At 37.8% G+C, this 23,398-nt stretch overlaps 2 protein-coding genes across 2 annotated transcripts; both read left to right on the top strand.

Annotated features, from left to right (window-relative positions):
* The first annotated feature begins 5,265 nt into the window (after positions 1–5,265).
* LOC142101496 (olfactory receptor 8A1-like) lies at positions 5,266–6,198 on the top strand. The gene has a single exon (XM_075185951.1). It carries the CDS (start codon positions 5,266–5,268, stop codon positions 6,196–6,198), a length of 933 nt encoding a protein of 310 aa, XP_075042052.1.
* Positions 6,199–19,794: 13,596 nt separating this feature from the next.
* LOC142101494 (olfactory receptor 5B12-like) lies at positions 19,795–20,721 on the top strand. Its single transcript, XM_075185949.1, has one exon. It carries the CDS (start codon positions 19,795–19,797, stop codon positions 20,719–20,721), a length of 927 nt encoding a protein of 308 aa, XP_075042050.1.
* The last annotated feature ends 2,677 nt before the right edge of the window (positions 20,722–23,398 follow it).

Below are 23,398 nucleotides of genomic sequence, written 5' to 3'. Positions count from 1 at the left end.
ATCAAATTTGACATTGGTGGAGCAACTACAGGTAAGGCAGAGGTAGCTAACGGCACAGTTGCTTGTAAGACCATCACTAGCATCTCAGTAGTTTGAATGACCTGGACCAATGTAACATTTGGTTGCACTGAAGAGGCTGACGTGGGATCCATAATAGGAAGCCACATTATTCTGTAATGGTTGTATGCTAATTGTGACTTTGATGATGAACCTCATTGGCTGGTAGCCACAAAATAGATCTTCTCTAGGAACACGGCTGGCTTACCACTATATTGTAACAACAGTGAGAGGAATTTAGTTCCTTGAGCAATTATGGGAAGAGTAACTAGGAACTGGTCTTCTGATAGCACACTAGGGCATACAATTGGGTCACAGTCCAATAGGAAGTATGCTCCAATAACTTGCAATGACTAGTATAATATATAATTGCCAAGGACCAATATATATTGTGGTCAGATTCAAAGACAGAGGTCTGGTACTCTGGGAAGCAAAAACTGCAGTCAGGATCAGCACCACGGGTCTGAGTAAGAAGTCATAGTAAAGATCAAAGATACAGTGAGATTTATCAAATTCAAAGTTTGGAATAACAGGGTTATTAATTCCTGATTTTCAGAGTGTAAGGAGGGAAAGTTTGTGGTCAAGAGGTAGCTGAGGGGTTCAACCTACAGTAAGATAATTACCCAAAACATACCTAAAGCTATTAGCCTTGAGGAAAAGAGCAAGACGGTAGGCTTTTAATCATGGCATGACCAGCACAGTATCCAGACTTAAACCCCATTGAGCTGGTTTGGAATAAACTGGATAGAAGGGAGAATGTAAAGCTACCTACAAGTGCAACACATTTGTGGGAACTACTCCACCACGTTTTGACATGGCCCTTCCAGGTCACCTGGATCTGATAAAACCAGTGTGGTGGCAAACAATTGTCCCTTGCTGTGTAGCTGCCATCATTAGGCCAGATTGAAACCATGAATAGCAGCATTGGCTTACCAAATAAAAACATGAGCCTCTCCCTTCCCTGGACAAAGTATTTTATCCCAAAAGAACTATCTCACACTCCCATAGTTGTAGACCTTGTATGTGTCATTGGCCAAGGCACTTGGATATAGTCTGGACTGGACAGTGGTATGGTGAAAGATCCCTCCCTTTACCCCCACTGGGATGGATTGTATATGGCATGCAAATTAACTATAATACATAAAAATAGTAGGAGTTTGATTATTTGGTTTGGTATTTATGAAGACTGATATTTTAGATTAATTATCCTAATTAAATGTAAATAAGCAATTTAGAGTAATTTTATGTGGTAAGTTATGAGTATTGCATCCATTTAACTCCCCGTTAATATATTTATGGCTCCCCATTTTCCCATGACTTCTGAAATAAAAATGATTCCTTTAAAAGTGTACAGTTATTTGAGGTCTTGTCCTAATTGTGTGGTTCTCTCTAAGCGTGTGTTGATAACACTCTCTCCAGAAGTAGAGAAGAAGTGGTCACCATTGACAATAATGCAACAAGATCAAAGTCAGGCATGCCAAAAACTTCAATGCAGAGACAGTCAACAAGGTACGATCTAATCAGATGATACATATTACAATCCAATCATTCAATCTGATAACTTTTTATTGAATTATTAAGGTCTCAAATGTGGGTTGCAATAGATTCAATGCAATCACATATAGAATAATCCAATTGCTTTTGATGGAATGTCTTTCTGATCTATCAGATGAAAAATTGTGACGTGTAATTATAAAGCAATCACTAATGTTTTTGACTATGACTACAAATTATTGGATCAAAAAACTCCTGGATAATAACATTATCTGTTTTAACTATATATTAATGTGAATACAGTTGACCCCTTAAACCTTTTTTGGACTCCCAAAGTGAGACCATTTTTTGTTTGTAAATTTTATAAAACACATCCACATAAGTCTTTGGCTTCAATGTCATTCTTATTTTAAAGATAATTTCTTTCTGTGATATTTGTGATAACTGTAAACACCCAAGAGACTATATAACTAGATATTATAAATTGTATATATACCATTTAAAAAGAATAATAAAAATGTGTCTGCACATAATATGTAAGCAGTCTTAATTACCAATTAATAAGTAATTGTAAGGCCACTAATGTAAAAAGCCAATGGGAATTAATTACTAGTTAGGAAACTATATATATTCTTAAATATTTCTTATATTTATCCGGAGCTGTATTTAGTATGAGGATTCCGTGTGTCTAATTGTAGTTGATAAAGAAGCTACATGTGGTAACTCTTTCATTCAAATTATTCTGCATTTTTTATTTGATAGAAAACTTTAGTTGAGAGAAGGACATAGAGGATGTAAGTACAGTATGTGACTACTTTCTACTTTACTTTAAGTTGATCTCTTAATTGTTGTATATTTCTAATAACAAATTAGGAGAAAAATATAGTAATAAATCTTCTATATAAACCAAAAGCAGCAAAGGTAATCTAAAAGAGGTGGGTATACAGCTGCAGACAGGACATGCATATAATAAATCTCTCTATACTGCAAAATGTGAATATCTAATTTATAATAGGTTTTAAACAATCTCTTTAGAACCAGGATTTTTAGAAACTATGTCACGGAATTTAAAAGAAAGTAAAAAATCGTCTCATGCACTGTTTTTAACAAATAAGCTATGAGTATAGTAGCATAATATAGAGCTGTTTATAAAAGCAGAGCAAAAAAAATACCATCATAATTAGAGTATTAAACTTTTTTTCATCTTTTTCGGTTCATCTTGCTTAATTTATTTATACATATGTAAATATATAAAATTTTAATTCTTAAAAGCATTATTTTTAAAAATCATTAGCTTACATGGGTAATTTATTTATAATATGGGGAACATTTTTATTACTATTATTACAATATATAGGGTGTTTTGAACCTTTTAGATAGTGGTATATTCAAACTAATGTATTGTTTTACAAACAGAAATTATTTTCAAATGCAGATTTCCAATATTTTATGATATTATATGTAAAGTAGGCACTTTATACACCAGTTAAATAGTCTTTTTTGAATTTTGTTTCATTTTAAAAAAAAATATGCAATTTTTGGGACAACTATTGAAGCAAGAGTAGGTTTCTTGGATATGTCTTGAGTTCAAATTAGCTTTTTTCTCCTTATGCTTGGGAGGCAATTGTTATTTGCTTTAACTATTAAGAGAAAGGTATCATTTGAATTAAAATACAAAAAATAATGTAATGCAGCAATCAATTTCCCCCAGCCTTTTATACACTTTTGATGGTTTACACACCTAAGTTTTGTTCATATTAACCACAATATATTATGCTATACTTCATTAGATCTATCCACATCCAGAACTTCCTCTTTCTGTTGATAAAAACCTGTGTATATTAATTCCCTTTTATTAGTATTTTTATCCTAGATTTTTAAGGCACCACAGATCTCTGTAACGCCGTACAGTAGGAAATACAGTGCATACATAAAACAGTGACATACAAGGTAGGCAACATAAACTCAGACATGAAAACAAAGGGTATGGAGGACCCTGCTCATTAGAGAGCTTACATTCTAAGCAATATCTTCCCTAGAATCATATTACACTGATGGTGATAGCCACGCAGATAGGTAATGTCAAGATGGCTTTTTTGGCATACATTAGGGGATTCCATTCAGCCAACTTCAACTTCTCATACTTTTTTATGCTGGGTTATGTTTGATTTAAGTTTATACCGCCTACCAATTTTGAGATATTCAAGTGTAATATTGGATTAATACCTTATATTGAAATCTATAGGAGCAACGCAGGCTCTTGAAACTGTGAATGTGAAAAGAGAAGTTGCGTGATCTCTGCTCACACAGTGTTAATATAATAAAACACAGGGACTCCATCATAGGTTGATACCCTCAGTAAACAATGACAATTAATCCACTCCTTCTGCTGAGGGGGAAAACTGTAGTACTAATTATAATGGCATACAGTTGAATGCTAAGTCCCTTGTCATATCCAGCCCCTCGGCCATTGAGGTTGGGAAGGCTTAGATAACCTTTGGCGCGACAAGAAGTCCAGAATTTATTTGTTGTAGTTCCATTACAGTTGGATGGTCACAGGTTTGCTAAGCCTAGTACAGAATAGAAGTAATAATGATAATAATAATAATAATAATTATAATAATAATAAACAAATTCAAAACAATAAATCAAATTGATAAACAACACAATTAATACAGGTTACTCACAAATCATTGTAGCCAGCCCTGGATGGCAAATGCAGGGGTTTCCATGGACCCCATATCTATACCCTAGTGAAGTGGCATAGTCAAAATGATCCAAAATAGCCGCACAGGCACTCAGACTCCCGCAAGCTCTTAGACCCAACATGTGCTCCAAATTCCCTTACATTCTCATTAAATCTCCCCAAACTCCCCACAACCTCATAATCTGACCATTACACGACCCTCCCCATATGCCATCAGACCTCGCTACATGTCATCAGATTTCACTATGTATCTTGTAAATGGCCATCAGACCTTGCTACATACCCTGTCCATGCCCTGCATACATCCAAATATGCCCAATAAATGTTCTCAGACTTAACCACATGCTTCTTCTATGCCCATCATACCTCCCTATATGTCCTTTCCATGCCTATTAGTCCTCATGCCATCCCCTGAAACTCCACATGCACACATAAACTTATCAAGTCATCTGCACTGTCAATGAGCTTGACTGCAGCACTCCATCATCAATAGCAGAAGATGAGTGTGATATCAATGTCCTCTCCCTGTAAGCTGCGGTCAGATGGGCCTCAGATGGGTTCCCTCACTCAAGCTTCTCATGTCACTTGGCGCAGCACCCTTCATTCCCTACACTCTGCACTGCCAGAGTCAGCACAGGTTGCTGCTAATAGTCAAATGTGTCTGATGTAAACACAATCATTCTGATAGAGCGGATCAAAAGGTGATCCAACCAGCAGGGGCCCCTCTGATAGAGGGAGTCTGGGAATATTGGTGGGCAGCAGGCCCCTTACTATATACCCTGCATACCCCCCTGATAGCAGCCCTGACTGTAAGTACCAGTCTTTATTTCATTCTAACATACATCTTTGGATCTCCCTCAATATACTACACTTCTTCCTCCAGACTGACTTGGCTCTGAATTTGAATCAATTAGTTATAAGTAATACAATAAAAAAAACCAGAAATTATATTTTCATAACACTTGAGTATGTGATCTCTTTTTCAGGTATCAGAATCTGATCATATAATGCACAGAAACCAGACAGATGTCCAATATTTCATCATTAAAGGAATATCAGATGACCCCAACCTGCAGTTTCCCATCTTCCTTCTGGTTCTTCTCATCTATCTGATCACCCTATGTGGTAACATCACCATTCTTCTTGCTTGCCAGGACCCTCAGCTCCACACTCCCATGTACTTCTTCCTGGGCAACTTGTCCATAGTTGACATCTGTTGTTCTACAGTCTCTTTGCATAAGATTCTTACAAATTACCTTACCGGTGATAACATGGTTTCATTTTTTGCTTGCATGACACAGATGTACATGTTTGGATCATTAGCAGGTCTTGAGCTGTTCATCCTGACAGCCATGAGTTATGATCGTTATGTGGCCATCTGTAAGCCTTTGTTCTATCACATGGTTATGAATACTAGAACATGTGCTATAATGGCATCTGCCTGCTGGGTGCTGGGGTTTTCACAAGACCTTCCTCCTATTGGTATTGTATATAACTTTTCTTGCTATACTTCTATTGAAATCAACCACTTCTTTTGTGACATTTTCCCATTGATGAAAATTTCCTGCAACGATACTTCTCTGGTGCAAATGTTATTCTTCATAGAAGGATTGTTTCCTATGATTCTTACTCCATTTGTTCTCACTCTTGTTCCTTACATTTTTATAATAGTCGCCATACTGAAGATCCGTTCTGGTACTGGCAGGCGTAAAGCCTTCTACACATGTTCCTCACACCTCATGGTTGTCACACTGTTGTACACAACCATTTCCAGTCAATATCTAAAACCAAACCTAAGCAGCTCCTTGGAGTCCAGAAAACTTTTTGCTTTATTTAATACAGCTGCTGTCCCCATGCTCAATCCAATAATCTACAGCTTAAAAAATAAAGATGTAAAAAATTCTCTGAAAAGGAGCGTAAGAATGGTTAAATTACATTAAAATAATGCTGTATTCCATTTTTTCGTTGTTATGTTTTTCATGTACAGACGCAAACAGTTACAAGTGGACACTTTGGGCCTGATGCACAGTTGGACGCAAAATGTGTGTTACTCGTACTCTTAAACAAAGAGCACGGAAAACAGCAGAAAAGTCAGCATGTCAAGACACATCCTCAGCTGCACTGGAAGCATATGTGCCTGGTTTACAATAAATCATCATCAGTAGAGCGTATTTACACCTGCCTTAAGCAGGTGCAAAACTTAAACCTCTTAACAGGTGTATATGTTTGTTCCTGCATATCTGCAAGAGCTTCATTTGCATGATTAACTACCTGTAATACACACGTCTGTAAATTTTGTTTACAAAATACATTTTTAAACTATATTTCTGAATTAGGAACCATCCTCAATAATATGATTTATTAATATATTGATCCTCTCTAATTTCAATAAACTGCTCAGCCTTTTAGATGCAAAGTTCTATTTGTTTAAATTTCCACAATCTGTTAAAACAACAAATCTACCTGGATTAATAAAGCTTCACATTTTGAGATTTTTTTTTCCAGCTTATTGCTTTCTACAGTCAATGTATCAGGAATATCCAGTCATCATTGGTATCATTATTATTATTATCATTTATTTATAAGGCACTGCAAGATTTAAGCAGCACCATACAGAATACAAACAGAACCATACAGGGTAAAACCGTACAGAACAAAGATGAGTAATATCAAGAGTCCAATAGCTCCAAGCATAGCTAGTACAGTGAAGTTGGAGGAGAAGAAATGGTATAAAGACTGGAGGGAAGAGGGCCTTGCTCATAAGAGCTTACATACTAAACCGAGAGGAAACAGACAGCAGGCACAAGAGGAGTCAAGGGAGGGGATCAAGCAAAGGAGGAGTGCAAACAGGAATGAGGGAGGTGAGGAGAGCAAGCAAGGAGAAGGTTAGGTGGATGGCTGGTAGGCTTTGAGAAATAGAGGAGTTTTAAGTGCCCAGGTGAAGGTGCGCAGATAAATGGAGCGATGGGGGTTGTTCCAGTGGAGGGGGAAAGCCTGGGAAAAATCTTGAATTCTGCTTTGGGATAAGGTGATCAGTGTGGAGGAGAGGCGACGGTCATTGCCTGACCGCAGGGAACGTGTGGGAGTGGGAATGGAGAGAAGATTAGTGATATAAGGAGTAGTAGAGTGTGAGAGGACCTTATAGGTGAGGGTGAGAAGTTTGAACAGGATTCTGTAGGGGAAGGAGAGCTAGGATAAGGCAAGGCAGAGAGGGAAGGCAGAGGAAGAGCGGCATAAAAGTAAGATAAGTCTCGCAGCAGCAGAGAGAGTATTTAGAGGAAAGAACAAAGACTGTGGGGTAGATTTTCTAAAAGTTCTAAACAGGAAAAGTGGAGGTGTAGTCCATAACAACCTATCAGATTCTATCTATCATTTATATAGTACATTCTAGAGAATGATAGATATAATCTTATTGGTTGCTATGGGCAACACGTTCACTTTTACTATTTAAAACGCTTTAGTAACTCTACCCCTGCATGTTTTGGACTAAGGGCTTTATGTCTTTAGTTAGTTAGTAATTTAGGCAAAATACATAATCAAACCACCACCAGAACAAATTATCTATGCAGTTCACATCAATGATTATAGAACCAAGTTACTATGGGTCCTATTCAATAGTAATATTAAATTCTTAAATTGATGCTTAGTTAACTTTCACACTCATAGTTGTGGAAGTCTATTTTGAAGATCCAACTAAAACCATTAGGAATTATTATTAATCGAAATGTAATGCAAGAAATGATCAAATGTGGCAAGAAGCCACTAGCTAGTATAAAAGATTATGGGGAAGTAACTGAAGCTGGTACTACAAGGAAATGGTGACAGATAAATTTCAATAAATTAAGGGATTATGTAACATAAAATACAACATTATAATTTAATAATGTGCATCACACCACAATGCCAAATGAAAAACAAATCTGTGGTATGTGCTAAATTGCAATCAGTATGCTACCATCATAAAAATATCATCAGACCTGTTATGCATTCCTGACAGTCAGCCAGTGACCACAGAATCCATAAAGAAATGAAGGAAAGTTAGAGAAATATTTTTTAATGAAGGCAAAATTGACTTTCACTCAAGGTGAATCTCAGTCTGTTGAAGAATGATGAGACACATGAACAGGTGGGAGAGACAAAAGCAACTCAGGTTCTGAGAAGACCTTCAGGTGACCACCTGTGACACCAACAGAGGAGTGAACCAGGGCAGTGCATGCAGAAATGGCAAAACAAGATCGACATAGGACAATACATCCATCTCTGCAATATCAAAGTTGGTGCTGGGGTCAATGCGAATGTAGTCAGGCCCAATTATCAGTAACGCTGTAAATGTGTCTATTCTAAAAGGGTTTATTTGTTTTTTGCTCTTTTTCTCCTCTTTTTTTTCATGCTTTTAAAAAAATCTTTCCCTTTTTACAACAGTCTTTTATACTTTCTATACTTTTATTATTACTGTGTTCAGTGTTTAACATTTTACTAATCAAAACATGATATATTGTGATGCAGTTCAAAATGAATATGGCAGAAATCTAGGTAATACAAAACTGATTATGGGAAATCCACAGAGAGCACCCGAGGCCAAGTTCTGTGAAAAGAAACATGCTCTAGTACATACCCAATGGTACTTACATGATATCCAGCGCATCACGCTGTCATGGCAATAACACACCATATCGTGGAAACACATCACATCACATTTGCTGAGGTCTCAATGCTCAATAAAAGTTTTTAATATAGAGTACAGTTTTGTTTTTTTACCACCAGACATAGAAGTGCTGGATTTCCCATTGATTGGCTATGAAATTCACACCATGAAAGTTATTTATGCATAAAATCTAATTTGCTACCATGTCCTTATGTTGCCTGGCTGGCCATTAATAAAAAAAAGTTAACGGAAACCCTAGACATACCAAATACCTTTCAATATGGGGTAACCCGGAATTTAAACCTACATTATCTCATTCAATGTATGTAATTTGGAAAGAGAAAGGTATTCTTGCCATCAAATATATTTTTGATCCAGGGGGTCTGAATTCTATGTTTCAACACTTGCAGGAAACTTTTGCACTCATATTTAGCTTTTTTACAAGTTAGGCATTATGTCACTAGTAAGTTGCGTGCTTTACCGTAGTCAATCTACCCCCCTACTTCTATTATTGAATATCTATTGGTTTATTCACGTATTAATAAATTTAAAATGTGTGTTTTATATCCAGATCTGATAAGGACAGATATTGAGTTTTGTGGTCTATAGTATGGCTTGGAGGATAGATCTTCCAGATCTTCGACATCCATCTAAAGTATTAGCTCCTATTGAGCATATAATGAAGGCATTGAGTACGGCAAGATTACAGGAAATCCAATTGAAAACAATAAAAAATGGATTACATTTTCAGGACTTTGCACTAAATGTAATATACGAGAAGCAACATAAATACATACTTTATGGACATGCTTAAAAATAGATACGTTTTGGAACAAGTTAGTATCTATCCTTAATTTTACTATTCATTTACATCTAAGACCACATTGTGAAGCATTACTTTTTGCATAATTTGATTGTTGGAAGGAAGACCTAGCAGCTCTTCAGGTGTACCCCCTTTTTACGGTTATTGCTACTTTGGCAAGTAAAAAACATTTTGGGCAAATGGGTATCCACCTGTTTTACCAGCTATTTCTGAAATCAAAATAGAGTTGCTGGATCTTTTATATTTTGATAGACATTCAGCGTACCCTCACTTGGAGAAAGGTGTTAAGACCTTCCATGTTAAATGGGGTAGGTACGTGGAAGTTTTGGATAGTTCGACTATATGAGGGTATTCAGGGGTACTGAATGGTTCTTGTTGCGACACATAGAGTAAAGGATGATGGATCATTAATATTTTCAGAATCCTCAATTGCCATAATTATCTTTAAATGTAGGGGTGTTGATGTGATTTCCCTTTCCCTATTCCTAATGTCTGACCCCGCCCCATTGCTTCCCCCTAGGTCTTGTTATTATTATTGTCAGGTAAATGGATGTGAGGTGGTTTTTTTTGCTAGTGTTTTTAAATCTTTTTTTTCTGTCTTTCTCTTTATTTCTCAAATAGAAAAGGTGTAAAAGTGTATAGACATTGATAATTTAGTCAGTGGCGGAACTACCATTAGTGCAGGAGGTGTGGTGGAGATAATGGGGCCCGCTGCATGGCAGATGTAGAGGGTAGGGTATTCCCACTCCAGAATCCAAGACTTCTCCCGAGCTGCCCCCCTGCACTGGAATGACCTTCCTTGCTCCATCCGTCTCACACCCAATCTATGCTCCGTCAAACGGGCACTCAAAACTCACCTGTTCCTGAAAGCCTTCCAACCATCCACTTAAGCACTCATCTTCTCTGCAGTTCTCCCCCCTGGTCCCTTTTTCTCCCTCGCATAACTGCCTCCCTTTCGTGCCTTTTTTGTCCACCTCCCCTTAGGATGTAAGCTCGCATGAGCAGGGCCCCTCTCCCCTCCTGTCTCCATACCTACTCTTCTGCTCCGCCCTCACTCCTTATGTTTGCCCGGAGTTTCTGAAGCATTGGTACTTTGTGTTTATTGTTCTGTAATGTTTCACCCTGTATGGTCTACTGTTTGTACTATGTAAGGCGCTGCGGAAACCTTGTGGCGCCCAACAAATAAATGATAATAATCACCTGAAAATCAGATATATATAATACTAAAAGCTCCGTATTTACTCCATATGTCTGCCCGGAGTTTCTGAAGCATTGGTACTTTGTGTTTATTGTTTTGTAATGTTTCACCCTGTATGGTCTACTGTTTGTACTATGTAAGGCCCTGCGGAAACCTTGTGGCACCCAACAAATAAATGATAATAATAATAATAATAATAATAATAATAATAATAATAGTAATAATAGGAACTAGCGAGCTGTGGGCCCCGGTTCCTTCCTCCCCTTTGTCCCGCTTTCTGGCACAGGGGCCCAAAGTTTACTAGTTCCACCCCAGTGTTTAATTATCATACAACAAAGGTGTAACTACCCTACAGTTATCCTACATGTCCCAAAAATGTATTTCTGCTATGTCAGATCAAAATTGTAATGTGTGATTGCAAACAATCACTAATTTTCTGGCTTGTGATTTGATTATAACTTAATGACTAAAAAATTTATTTAACCTCTGTGCTTTAATTGTTTATTGGTGTGGATACAGTTGATCACTAAATCCTTTGTTTTTCGGGAGGACTAGCAATATCTAGTGCAGGGGTCGACAACCCGGGGGGTGGCACGCAGCCCCCTAAGTCCTGGCACACCGTCCGACTGTTCTAAATGACAGCCAGAGAAGAGCTGAACTGCTGAAGTGCAGCAGTTCAGTGTCCGCTCCGCAGTTCCTCCCAAGCACCTTTGCGGACCGTTTCACGCCTGGAAGAGGTAAGTATAAAATGCTATAATTTTTTATTCATTTATTAGTGTCCTAAAAAAAAATGTTATTCAATTCTGAGGCCATAAGAGTCATTGGGGGCATTACTGTGGCATAAAAGATATTGGGGACATTACTGTGGCATAAAATGTATTGGGGCAACTGTGGCATAAAATGTGTTTCTGGGGGCAACTGTGGCATACTATGTGTTTCTGTGGGTAACTGTGGCATACTATGTGTTTCTGTGGGTAACTGTGGCATACTATGTGTTTCTGTGGGCAACTGTGGCATGCTATGTGTTTTTGCGGGTAACTGTGGCAAAGTATGAGTTGGGGGCACAACTATGTGGCATAAGATGAATTGGGGGCACAATTATGAGGTATGATGTGAACTGGGGCACTACTGTGCGGCATAACATTTTTTTTTGCTGGTCCCTTACTGTTAATATGATATTAGCCTCATAAAATGAGAAATTATATATATATATATATATATATATATATAGCCGCCGAGAGGGGAGGGGGCGGCTAAAATTTGCCTGGGCCTGCTTGGTGGCCTGAGTCCAACTGGAGACCTAATTTTGAAAATAAAAAAATATTTTAAAAGTACTTTTTTAATTTTATTTTTTTATTGAGTGCAGGGGGATCGTAGTGGCTAAATCCCCTTCAGCTCAGGTACCTTCAGACGCCAGGTCATATGACTGCAGTGATCACATGGTACTCGGCGGGCTGCTGGATATCTTCCCATGTTGTGCAGTGGAGAATAAGGTAAGAAGGTGTGCTGGAGAGGGGGCATTTGTGACGAAAGATGATGGAGAGGGGCATGTGTCAATAAAGGTGCTGGGCAGAGGGGGGGCAAGTGTGATTAAAGCATGTGGGCAGAGGGGACATATGTGAGCAAAGCTGCTGAGCAAAGGGGCATGTGTGAGTAATGCATTTTTCTGTAAGAGGGTGGCCTGGTGCTTTTCACCTGCTAGATATGCCCCCAATGATGCACTGCCACATCCCCAATTGTACGACCACTTGCATGGAAAAATAATGTTGTGCACAACATTTTTTTTAACCATGCTTAACTATAAGGGAGGACCCATGGAGTTGCTGTACTGGGGCCATGAATTTCTCTAGCCAGTTCTGTATGTATGTATGTATGTGTATGTGTATGTGTGTGTATATATATATATATATATATATATACACACACACACAAACACAACTGGCACACATGGGCTTGACTAGATTTTAGCCGGCATTCCGATAGAAAAAGGTTGCCAACCCCTGATCTAGTGGGTGGTCACAGCCTCCCAAAGACTCAGCCTCACTGTCATGAAAAAATCATGTGAAACATAAGCACAGGGTCATGTGACCAGCAAAACTACCTGCCAAGATCACTGCTGCTTAGTCTGTCAGATTTTCTGTCAGTGGGGAAGATGGATGGTGCTATGTCAGTATCTTCTACTGTTAATAGCATTTTATCTCCTCTACTCACTTCTATGAAACAATTTAAAGCTTAAATAACACATTACCACATTACTCAGAAGAGGCTCCCCTATTAAAAAAAACAGATAGATGCCAGCAGGAACCACTGGAATTCTCACTTTTCCTCTGACTCAGTTACAACAAGAAATATCATTTTACCTCAGCTCTGTTCAGGGCAAAAAAAATCAAGATATATTAATGAGTCACCACCGCAGGGTCCAATAAGCAAAATGTTCCAAAGAAAAGTGAAGCTTGTTCGAATTGACAAAGAACGTAGGAGGCGTGCCGAATTTGCCCTCAAGGGGCTTCATACATCTACCCACTTGTGGCAGCTGGAAAACACCAGAGGGTATATTTACTAAACCGCTGTTTGAAAAAGTGGATTTGTTGCCTGTAGCAACCAGTCAGATTCTAGGTTTCATTTATTTAGTGTATTCTACAAAATGACAGGTAGAATCTGGTTGCTATAGGCAATATCTCCACAAATATACCCCCAGGTCTTTAAGTATAATTTTCCCTCTGTAATTTTCTCTCTCTCTCTCTCTCTCTCTGTATATGTATATATATATATATATATATATATATATATATATATATATATATATATATATATATATATAACAAAACGCACCCTTCTCGTGGCACTTTTGTCACCTTCTGTTGCAAGAACACCCAGTAGACATCAGCAACACGAAAAATTCTTGTTTTAAATCAAATATATTTTTTGTTTTCATCACAATAAATGGCACTTCTTCTGTCAGGATGACACCAGCAAGCAACCCCTTTTGCTTGCACCTCCTGGTGACCCTAAACACTAACTAGACATAGCCCAGCTCACTACTGACTGGCCAATTAGTTCAGCATCAGTCACATCTAACAAGAGCACAGCTTAAGGTTAAATACACAAGGTCTCCTCCCACAGGCTTGGATGACTGACAGGCGACCCTCTGTAATGCCTATTCAGTACAGCCACCCCTATCAGCTCTGCAGCTAGCTGTGGAAACAAACACGTTAAAGCATGTAAGTAAATTACATTTTACATCTACTTTATCACATGTCTCCGACCTGTACATAACTGAACCTAAGCCCAGTGCTACACCTGTATATAGCTTGGTTTGCAGCCTTTTACCTGCAGACTGTTAGCTCCATAGCTAATTCCACTCTGAGAGACCTGTGGAAAACCACTCCCATTGCCACTATATAATTTTATATATATATATATATATATATATATATTTGGTATATCCTCTCAGAGGTCCAAAGATCCCCCTGGGCTTCCCATCAGAATGCTTCCAAGGGACAGTCAATCTCTTATACCAGCTGCCCCAGTCCATGTGGATCATGGTGATGCTGGGCTGCTAGCAAAGGAGCCATTACCTTCCCCTACCAAGAATTTATTAGAAGATTCCCTCAGGCAATGTAATTGATCCAATTACCTCTGTATTATTCATGAATGCAGTTCTTGGTAGAAACCGAATCTTTATCAATCTTGCCCCTTTATTGGCCTTAGCACTGTCCCCCAGATGTGCTGAATGGTCCTTATACATATTGTGGACACATGGATTATTATTATTATTATTTTTATCTTTTATTTATAAGCCATCACAAAAGTTCTGCAGCGCTGTACATGACATTTACAGTAGTATACAATTCATCGTTCAGACTTCTGTGAACTATTGGAATATTCTCAAATATAGAACAAAAACATATAGGGTCTGAGTCATTCAGGAGAGCACAGAATGAAAAGGAGTTACTCTGCAACTGGGCAAAACCATGTTGAATTGTAGGGGGAGATAAATTTAAAATGTGGGGACAGATTTAAATTTCAGTGTAAGCATAAAGCTATCAAGTATTTGTGTGCTACATGACAAGGCAGCCAGTATTCTCTTTATGTGCAAAATAATTAACTCATTTTCACCCCTTGTATTGTAACATGGTTTGCCCCGGGGAATATTTACTCCTTTTTTTGCCTTACTTTCCATAATCACTCAGGCCCATAAGGTGAATCAGCTAATTATTGAATTTGACCTTATTACAGATCCTGTCAAACCGTGCTTGTGTATAGTGTTTAGCCACTTATTTGCAGTTCATAGCAACATACAGGCATGAGCTTTCCCAAGTACTCATTACATGTTGAATTTAGGGATTTAGACCTACCAATTTAAAAGTTTACTACATGCGAGGGGCCTATGGGGTTCCTATTGGAACTTGTAATTGTACGTTCAATAGACACTACTTGAGGCCAAACCAACACAGATTGCAATTCCCCAGAGCACTCACGAGGCACTGATTATTCTACCCACTAGCTATTGTCATGAATCTATGATCTGCAAACTATATTTGTTCTAGAGTATGAGGGATTGCTACCTAGCAACAGTGGCACTCCAGGCCTCACCATAGAGTTAGCCTGTTGTCTGCTCTTGAGATCAGGTTTTCCAATTCATCAGTAAAGAGAAATGCGGACCTCACAGAAGGATATCAAGCAAGTGTGATTCTATCTACTGTACTTGGCTGGAAGTGGTACCCTCAGGTAGAAGCTCCTGACATAATATGTTGACTCTATCCAGTTGCCATAATTTCATTACTCCCCTTGACAGGTGCCCCTTTGAACTTGTGTGCAGTTATCAGTTTGGGGTCATAAGTTAACAAACCATTACAGTGTTCTATCTTATATTGTTAGCACTTGTTGCAGAAAGTCCTCTTAACTTTGCTAGAATGTTACCACCTTTCAATGTGGCAGTACTTTGTCTCATTTAATGTTCATAGAAATTAAATTTTCACGTCCTCTTGACTACATTTCCTTTCAGTTCTGGGTCGATTGCCATCTTCATTCTTCCAGAAAATCTGACTGCTAAGCACGAGGGATCTTGACAGTTGGTTCTGCTGATCACATGACCGTGTGCTTACAACTCTGTGACATATAAAAAAATGTTATGTTTCACATAATTTTTCATGCCAGCATGTTCTTTCTGAGGACGCTACCACCCATTACCTGTTGCTAATTGGCAATCCCTTGTTCCCTTCAACAAAAAGAGTTGGCAGGTCAAAGATTCCTGCAATCTCCCATTTTCTTGGACTGACACTGTGATAACAATATTATTTTTTCAACAAAACACATTCACTTTATCCTATGGCCTCAGTTTTCATCTTACTTTCAAGGTGGTTTGTTGGGCAATGTCTGTTTGCAACTGTAATCTCCCTAGAGCTTACATAACCTGATATAATAATTGCCCATGTGGACAATTAACAGAGAAAAATGAAAATATTTGTACACATATGTAAACATGTCTTATTTACCAAGGTCGCCAATTAATTGCTAGCTAGGAAACTATATATATGCTGTAATTTATCAGGAGCTGCAATCTGCCTGAGGGTTCCGTGTAACTAGCAGGTGATAATGTATCTACATGAAGTATCTGATTTATTGAAACATTTCTGCTTTTTCATTATGATAGAAGAACATTGTGAAATAACAGACAGGTTCTAACTATGGTAAGTGATTACTTTTTCCTCTACGTTTACATATTACATGTTGACTGTTTTGTACTAGCAAAGTCGATAAAAATGTAGTTGAAATATCTTTATTATAGAACAAAGGCAGCATATATACATTATTTAAAAGAGGTGTTTGTACAGTTGCAGACAGGGCATTTGGTTCTATATCCCAGAATTGAATGCACTGATTTTCTCAAGTGCACTAGCAGTATAGTTGCATGACAGACATCTTATTAAAAACTCTCTACTAACTCTAACTAGCCTAGGGTCTGGTGACCTTGATTAGGGATTACCCCCTGTTCCAGGTCTTCACAATCTCTTCATACCTAGCACTGATCTTATGAACATTATTGTAGACAAATCAAGTGAAGGTTGGCAGTGAGGCTCTGAAGGTCATCTAGGTTTTTCAGTGCTGGAGACTGATGCCGTAAGAAGGGGAGTGGGGGCAATCATTTGTGGTATCTATAATATAAATGTCTAGTGGCGTGTGTTAGTCTGTCTGTGTGTGTGTGGAAAAAATAAAACCAAGCTGCAGCGCCACCTGCTGGGCGGAGTTATACACTGACCTACTAAATTCTTAGTGTGTGTGGAAAAAAAAATTCAGAAAGGGCGGAAATTTGGTATACTAAGATGTTTTTAATTTGTTAATTTAATTTGTTAATTGTTAAAAGTGTTTATAAAGATTTAAAAAATATATATATATATATATATTTCTTGAAGGAGAAATGACAGTTGGGAGTGGTTGGTGGTTGCCGGGGGTGACAGTGGGGAGTGGTTGGTGGTTGCCGGGGGTGACAGTGGGGAGTGGTTGGTGGTTGTCAGGGGTGACAGAGTGAGAGGAGTGTGATACTCAGGACCGCTGTGAGAGATCCCTGTGTCTGGATAGACATCTGGATAGATGTGTCGATGAAAATGAAAGATGAGGTGATGGAGAAGAATGATGAGGTGGTGACATGTGGACAAAACCACGTTAAAAAAGGGCGCTTGCGTCGGGAAGTAACGCTCTTCCCCTGAGGAGGCCTGGGCTATGGCCCAAATGCATGACAAGAACCTTTTTAACACCTTAAGTAGCTTGATTTGACTAGAATGCATGAGTATCATGCACGGGTTAACTTGTATGTATATATATATATATATATATATATATATATATATAAATATATATATATATATATATGTTTATCTAATATAAGTAATCAGTAAAACACAAACTAACCATAGAGCTGCTATAATTAAAGATAATCCCATGTTTGCAGTAACAATTTGGAGGTTTTACAGTCACCACCCCTTGGGGCTTAACACACTAACCAAACAACTACAGACACCATTGATTCAATTGGTTTGTCTTCAGTAATTTCATTACTGAAAAATACTGAAAAAAGTACACACTAGACACCCTGAATATCAAAAACAACTATTAAATATAGTCCCCTTGTGGTGTCCATGACTTAGTTTATAACACACAACGAAGAGGGTACACTGTTCGCTTTGCATATATTGTACTGGGCCAAGGACCTCTGACAGATTTTGCCATTACACAAGGATGCGAGAGGGGTGGCATTGCTTAGCACTCTAGTCCAGTGAGTGATTAGTTTTATTAAGTTTCGTTTATGTGTGAAAATTTGGATTTTAAATTATGCAACTAAATCTTTTCTATACTTTTAACTTTAAAGAAAAAAAAACAGGAAACATATTTTGAAAAAATAACTTCTTCAATTGTCACAGAGACATTTGGGACTTGTCTTGCAGATATGTCCCATGACTGCTAACTTAACCTATACACTCTTAAAATGTTCTTGAATTTTTCAGCTTTGTCAAGAACATTAAATGCATTTTTACTGATTTTTGGTTCAATTAATCACTGATATTTTAAATGTATATTTATATAGGTAATCCTTTCATTAAAAAAGGTTGAAGTATTACGTTGCATCACTATTCCTAATTTTCTGCCATAGGAAAGCTGTCCTGTTGTCAATTCCAGGGATGGTGTTTTGCAAACCCATATGTAATTTTCACAAGTTTTTTTCTCTATAAAGAAATTAATTTGAAGATCATAATAAAATTAAATAATAGGTCCCAGTATTTGCACATATTGCATTTAAATAAAGGTGATAGGGGGATTATACTGTAAAGCATCGCCAATTGTTCATTGTTTGAGTGCCACAAATTAAATAAATCTCTTTAAAAACCTTACTCATATTGGAAAGCATATTATCATCTGTGAATTTCAACCATAACAGCTGTAACATTACTAAAGATCCTTCTAACACTTCTTCACAACAAATTATCATGGCATGTAAATCCAGGTTACCATTGTAATAGTGATCTAATACTACTTTGATGGAATGCACTAAAATCATTAGAAAATGTGATTGTTCCCAATCAGTGATGTACAGTGATGGGTCAAAATAACATTTCCAGCTCATCATAACCAGATATTTTTTAGTAATAATTTAGCACCTATAGATTATTGTATTATTATAGAGCAAATAAAAACTTTTGGGACAGTACTCCTATAATAGTTATCAATAGATATAATAGATATCACCAAAGTACTTTAAACTCTGTATCACAGCACTATATGCATACTCAATAATCAGAAGAAATTCTAAATACTCATATTGATCCCCAATGTCTGAACCAAAATATTCCCACATAGTCCACTATGCATATATTAAATTCTTAATCCATTTCCAGGACAGGATACATCTAAGGAACATGATATTTACAGAGTTGTGTTATCATATCTTTTATTTATGAACTTCTTTTACTATATCTACAGCTGGCCACACAGCCTCGGCAATCTGGTCATTCAACATAACTACCGAAGACTGGGTCAATGGCATATTGGAAGAGTTAGGTAAAGACAATATTGTTGAGCAACTGGGCCACAATGTATATGGTATTTCCTGTAAAATGATAACTGCATACACAGGCTGATGGGGTTATTGTCTGGCAAGAGTTCCATCAGTCCCAACCAAAGTTCTGTTTCACTTGAACGGATTTTGATGCATTTCAAATTGGTTTATTGTGAACCTGAATTTATTGTCACAACGTGAAGTGTCTCTGGATTTTAATTGATTTAATATTTTACTGTTACAAGAGAACACAGATTACAATATTTTAAAATACGTATGTGGTTTCTCCTTCAGATACGTGAATTTTCTAATGAGAATGCATGCAAACCAGACAGATGTCCATTATTTCATCATTAAAGGGATATCAGATGACCCCAACCTGCAGTTTCCCATCTTCCTTCTGGTTCTTCTCATTTATCTGATCACCCTATGTGGTAACTTCACCATTCTTCTTGCTTGTCGGGACCCTCAGCTCCACACTCCCATGTACTTCTTCCTGGGCAACTTGTCCATAGTCGACATCTGTTCTTCTACTGTCTCTTTGCATAAGACTCTTACAAATTTCATTTCTGGTGATAACATAGTTTCATTTCTTGCTTGTATGACACAGATGTACATGTTTGGATCCTTGGGAGGTCTGGAGCTGTTGATCCTGACAGCCATGAGTTATGATCGGTATGTGGCCATCTGTAAGCCTTTGCGCTATCACACGGTTATAAATACTAGAACATGTGCTATAATGGCTTCTGCCTGCTGGGTGCTGGGATTTTTGCAAATCCTTCCTCCTGCTGCTATTGTTTTTAACTTTTCTTGCTATTTGTCCATTGAGATCAACCACTTCTTTTGTGACATTGTCCCTGTGATGAAAATTTCCTGCGACGATACATCCTTGGTGGAAATGGTGTTCTTCATAGAAGGATTGTTTCCTTCAATGTTTACTCAATTTGTTCTCACTTTTGTTTCTTATATTTTTATAATAGTCGCCATACTGAAGATCCGTTCAGGTACTGGCAGGCGTAAAGCCTTCTACACATGTTCCTCACACCTCTCGGTCGTTACACTGCTGTACACAACACTCTTCAGTCAGTATCTGACACCAAACCTAAGCAACACCTTAGAGTCCAAAAAACTGTTTGCTCTATTTAACACAGCTGCTGTCCCCATGCTCAATCCATTAATCTACAGCTTAAAAAATAAAGATGTGAAGAAAACTCTGAAAAGGGTTATAGGGAAGGTTAAATAAGGTAAAAACTACAGTAACAGATTCTATTTTAGTATTTTTAATGGATGCTTTTTCAGTATAATCTGAAATAACATATACACTGTTACACATGTTACAAATATATATGTAAAAATTAAAAGTGCAAAAGTGACTTAACTCCTTATTTGTTTGTGCTATACTTTATTACTATCCTACAGTACATCAATGAGATGGGAAAATGTGTTGCTACAGGGCAGAGGGGAGAATGGGGATAAATCATAGTTGCCTACTCTCCCAGAACGTCCGGGAGACTCCTGAATTTTTGGGACTCCTGGGAGAGCAGGGCAACCTCCCGCTTCCTGCCCTCTTCGTTGGTGGGTTGGGGCGGGTTCATCACTATATCCTGAGCCTGCACCCTGCTGTAATTGGCCAACATTGGTATATGTTGATAGGGGGCATGGCAGGTGGGGTGGGAGAGGAAGAAATGTGTTACTACAGAGGTTGAGGATGTCTTAATACAGAGAGGAGAGAGGTAAATGTGTTACTACAGAAATGGAGGGGTGTAACAACAGACATGAGAGGGGCTGTTATTACAGAGGTGAGAGGAGGAGTTTTACTCAGAGGTAAGGGGCGACCAAATGTGTTACAGGGGAGGAACATGGCTCTCTCCCTAGCCGCACCCATTACATAGATGACCACATCCCCTCTGATGGGGCCAATGCTGCAATGATGCACACACTTCTGTCCCCAGGCAAACTTTTAATCAATGTTGAAAGATATGACATAACTCTAATGTTCCTGTTGTAAAGTCAGTGTATTTCACATGTTTAAAGCCAGTTACGTTTAGAATTTACTTTAGAGATACAGCAATTTCTTATGTTTTAATTGAAGATGTTTCTTACAGAATGATTTTTGGTATTGTCAATAGTTTGATGTTCAGTTAATTGATTCACACATTTCTATCACGGTAATAAAATGTTGTTAAAACATTTGAGGGCATGAATTAGTATATTATGTAAATATGACATTGAAACTTTAGAAGATTATTTTATTCACAAAAGACATTTTGCATCTGAATTATGAACTAGGCCAAATCATGTTACTTATCTCTCGTTTCAGTCTATTGCATGGAAAGTTCTGAATTGTAGGATAATTATTTAAAACATCTAATCAATATATGTTAATAAAGCTACACGTTTTGAAATTGTATCCAGGTCTATGCTTTGTACTTGTCATGTAATTATTATAATATAATGTAAATACGTATGAGAATATCAGACTGGTGTCATAGAAATTTCTCAGAACAAAACGTAGACACTGAGGGCCTGAGTCATTAAGGAGAACAAAGCATAAAAAAGGAGTAACTTTGCACCTGGGCAAAACCATGTTGCATTGAAGGGGGAGGTAAATTTAAAATGTGAGGACAGATTTATAGTTGGGGTAGGGAATGTCCTAGATCAACTTTACATTTCAGTGTAAACATAAAGGTATCAAGTATTTGTGTGCTAGATGAATAAATAGCCAAGATTTAACTTATGTGTAAAATAATAAACTAATTTGCAGCCCTTGTATTGTGACATGGTTTGTCCAGAAGAACATTTACTGCTTTTTTTTATTTGCTTTGCTCTCATTAATGACTCAGACCCTGAATGTTTGGGTCCAGTGACTGGCACAATATCACCACCAGTTTCAATTGCCTATGTTATCGATGTTAATAGATCCAAGTCCAAATATGCAAATCAAGACTTCTTAATTAAACTAAAAGTTACAGTAGTCCTTCTCTGTGCAATTTTTCACAATTTGACAATGACCATTAACATTTCTGGAAGCCTGACGTATTTTACTCTGAACTTGAATCAATATATTTACCTCTCATGGGGACGAGTCACTACTTTATTCCTGCATTCAGCCATTGAACAATTTGTTTCTTCCATACTGTAATGAAATGAGGGGATGATCTCACCTTAAACATCCTGCCTATAATTTCCTAGTCTACAATTTCTCACAAATTATAGACTATAACAACATGTACTTTTATAGCCCTTTTTGTGTTTCCCAGATCCCCAGAGTGCAAGGACAGTGTCACATTACCTGGGTGTAACTTTACCAAATGTTAGACTGGTGGAGCCTACTACACAGCTATCATTATGTTCTCTTTTCTCGAATCTGAACCCACTACCCCAGGGCTGGGTCCCTCCTTTTAAACACAATTAGATTTAATACACTTCTTGGACTAGCCCATGGGCTTAAATATATCACCTCTCAGGGAATTGACAGCTCTCATAAGTGGCTGTTACCTCCTCATACCAATACACCCCTTTGTCCCCTGCCGATTTGACTCCAAGTTGTTAGCTGGTCACAACCTGAGACAATGGGGACATACGTAATAAAGGGGCTGGGCCAGGATAATTAAGTGACACTCCCAGTTTTACCCCTCTAACGGATAGAGTTTTTGGCCTCTGATGGATTAGTGCTTGCTCGTGTTTCCCCAGCGAATCACACTATGAGTCTGATAGCTTGGCGGGCCTGCTACAGCATAGGGTCTGAAACAGGGGAAGAATATTAGGCCAAGTGGCTGGGACTCGGGGACCAGGAGAAAAGGTGACTGCAGTTCTCTGAGCTGGAAGGGTAAAGGGCACCAGTATAAAAATGTTAAAACTGCCTTGCATTTGTTTAAAGCATATTTTTATTCTGGTGCATTGTATAATAATAAAATTAC

The sequence above is a fragment of the Mixophyes fleayi genome, chromosome 9 (assembly GCF_038048845.1).
Source record: "Mixophyes fleayi isolate aMixFle1 chromosome 9, aMixFle1.hap1, whole genome shotgun sequence".
Taxonomy (NCBI): domain Eukaryota; kingdom Metazoa; phylum Chordata; class Amphibia; order Anura; family Limnodynastidae; genus Mixophyes; species Mixophyes fleayi.
This window is presented reverse-complemented; position numbering and strand designations above follow the sequence as displayed.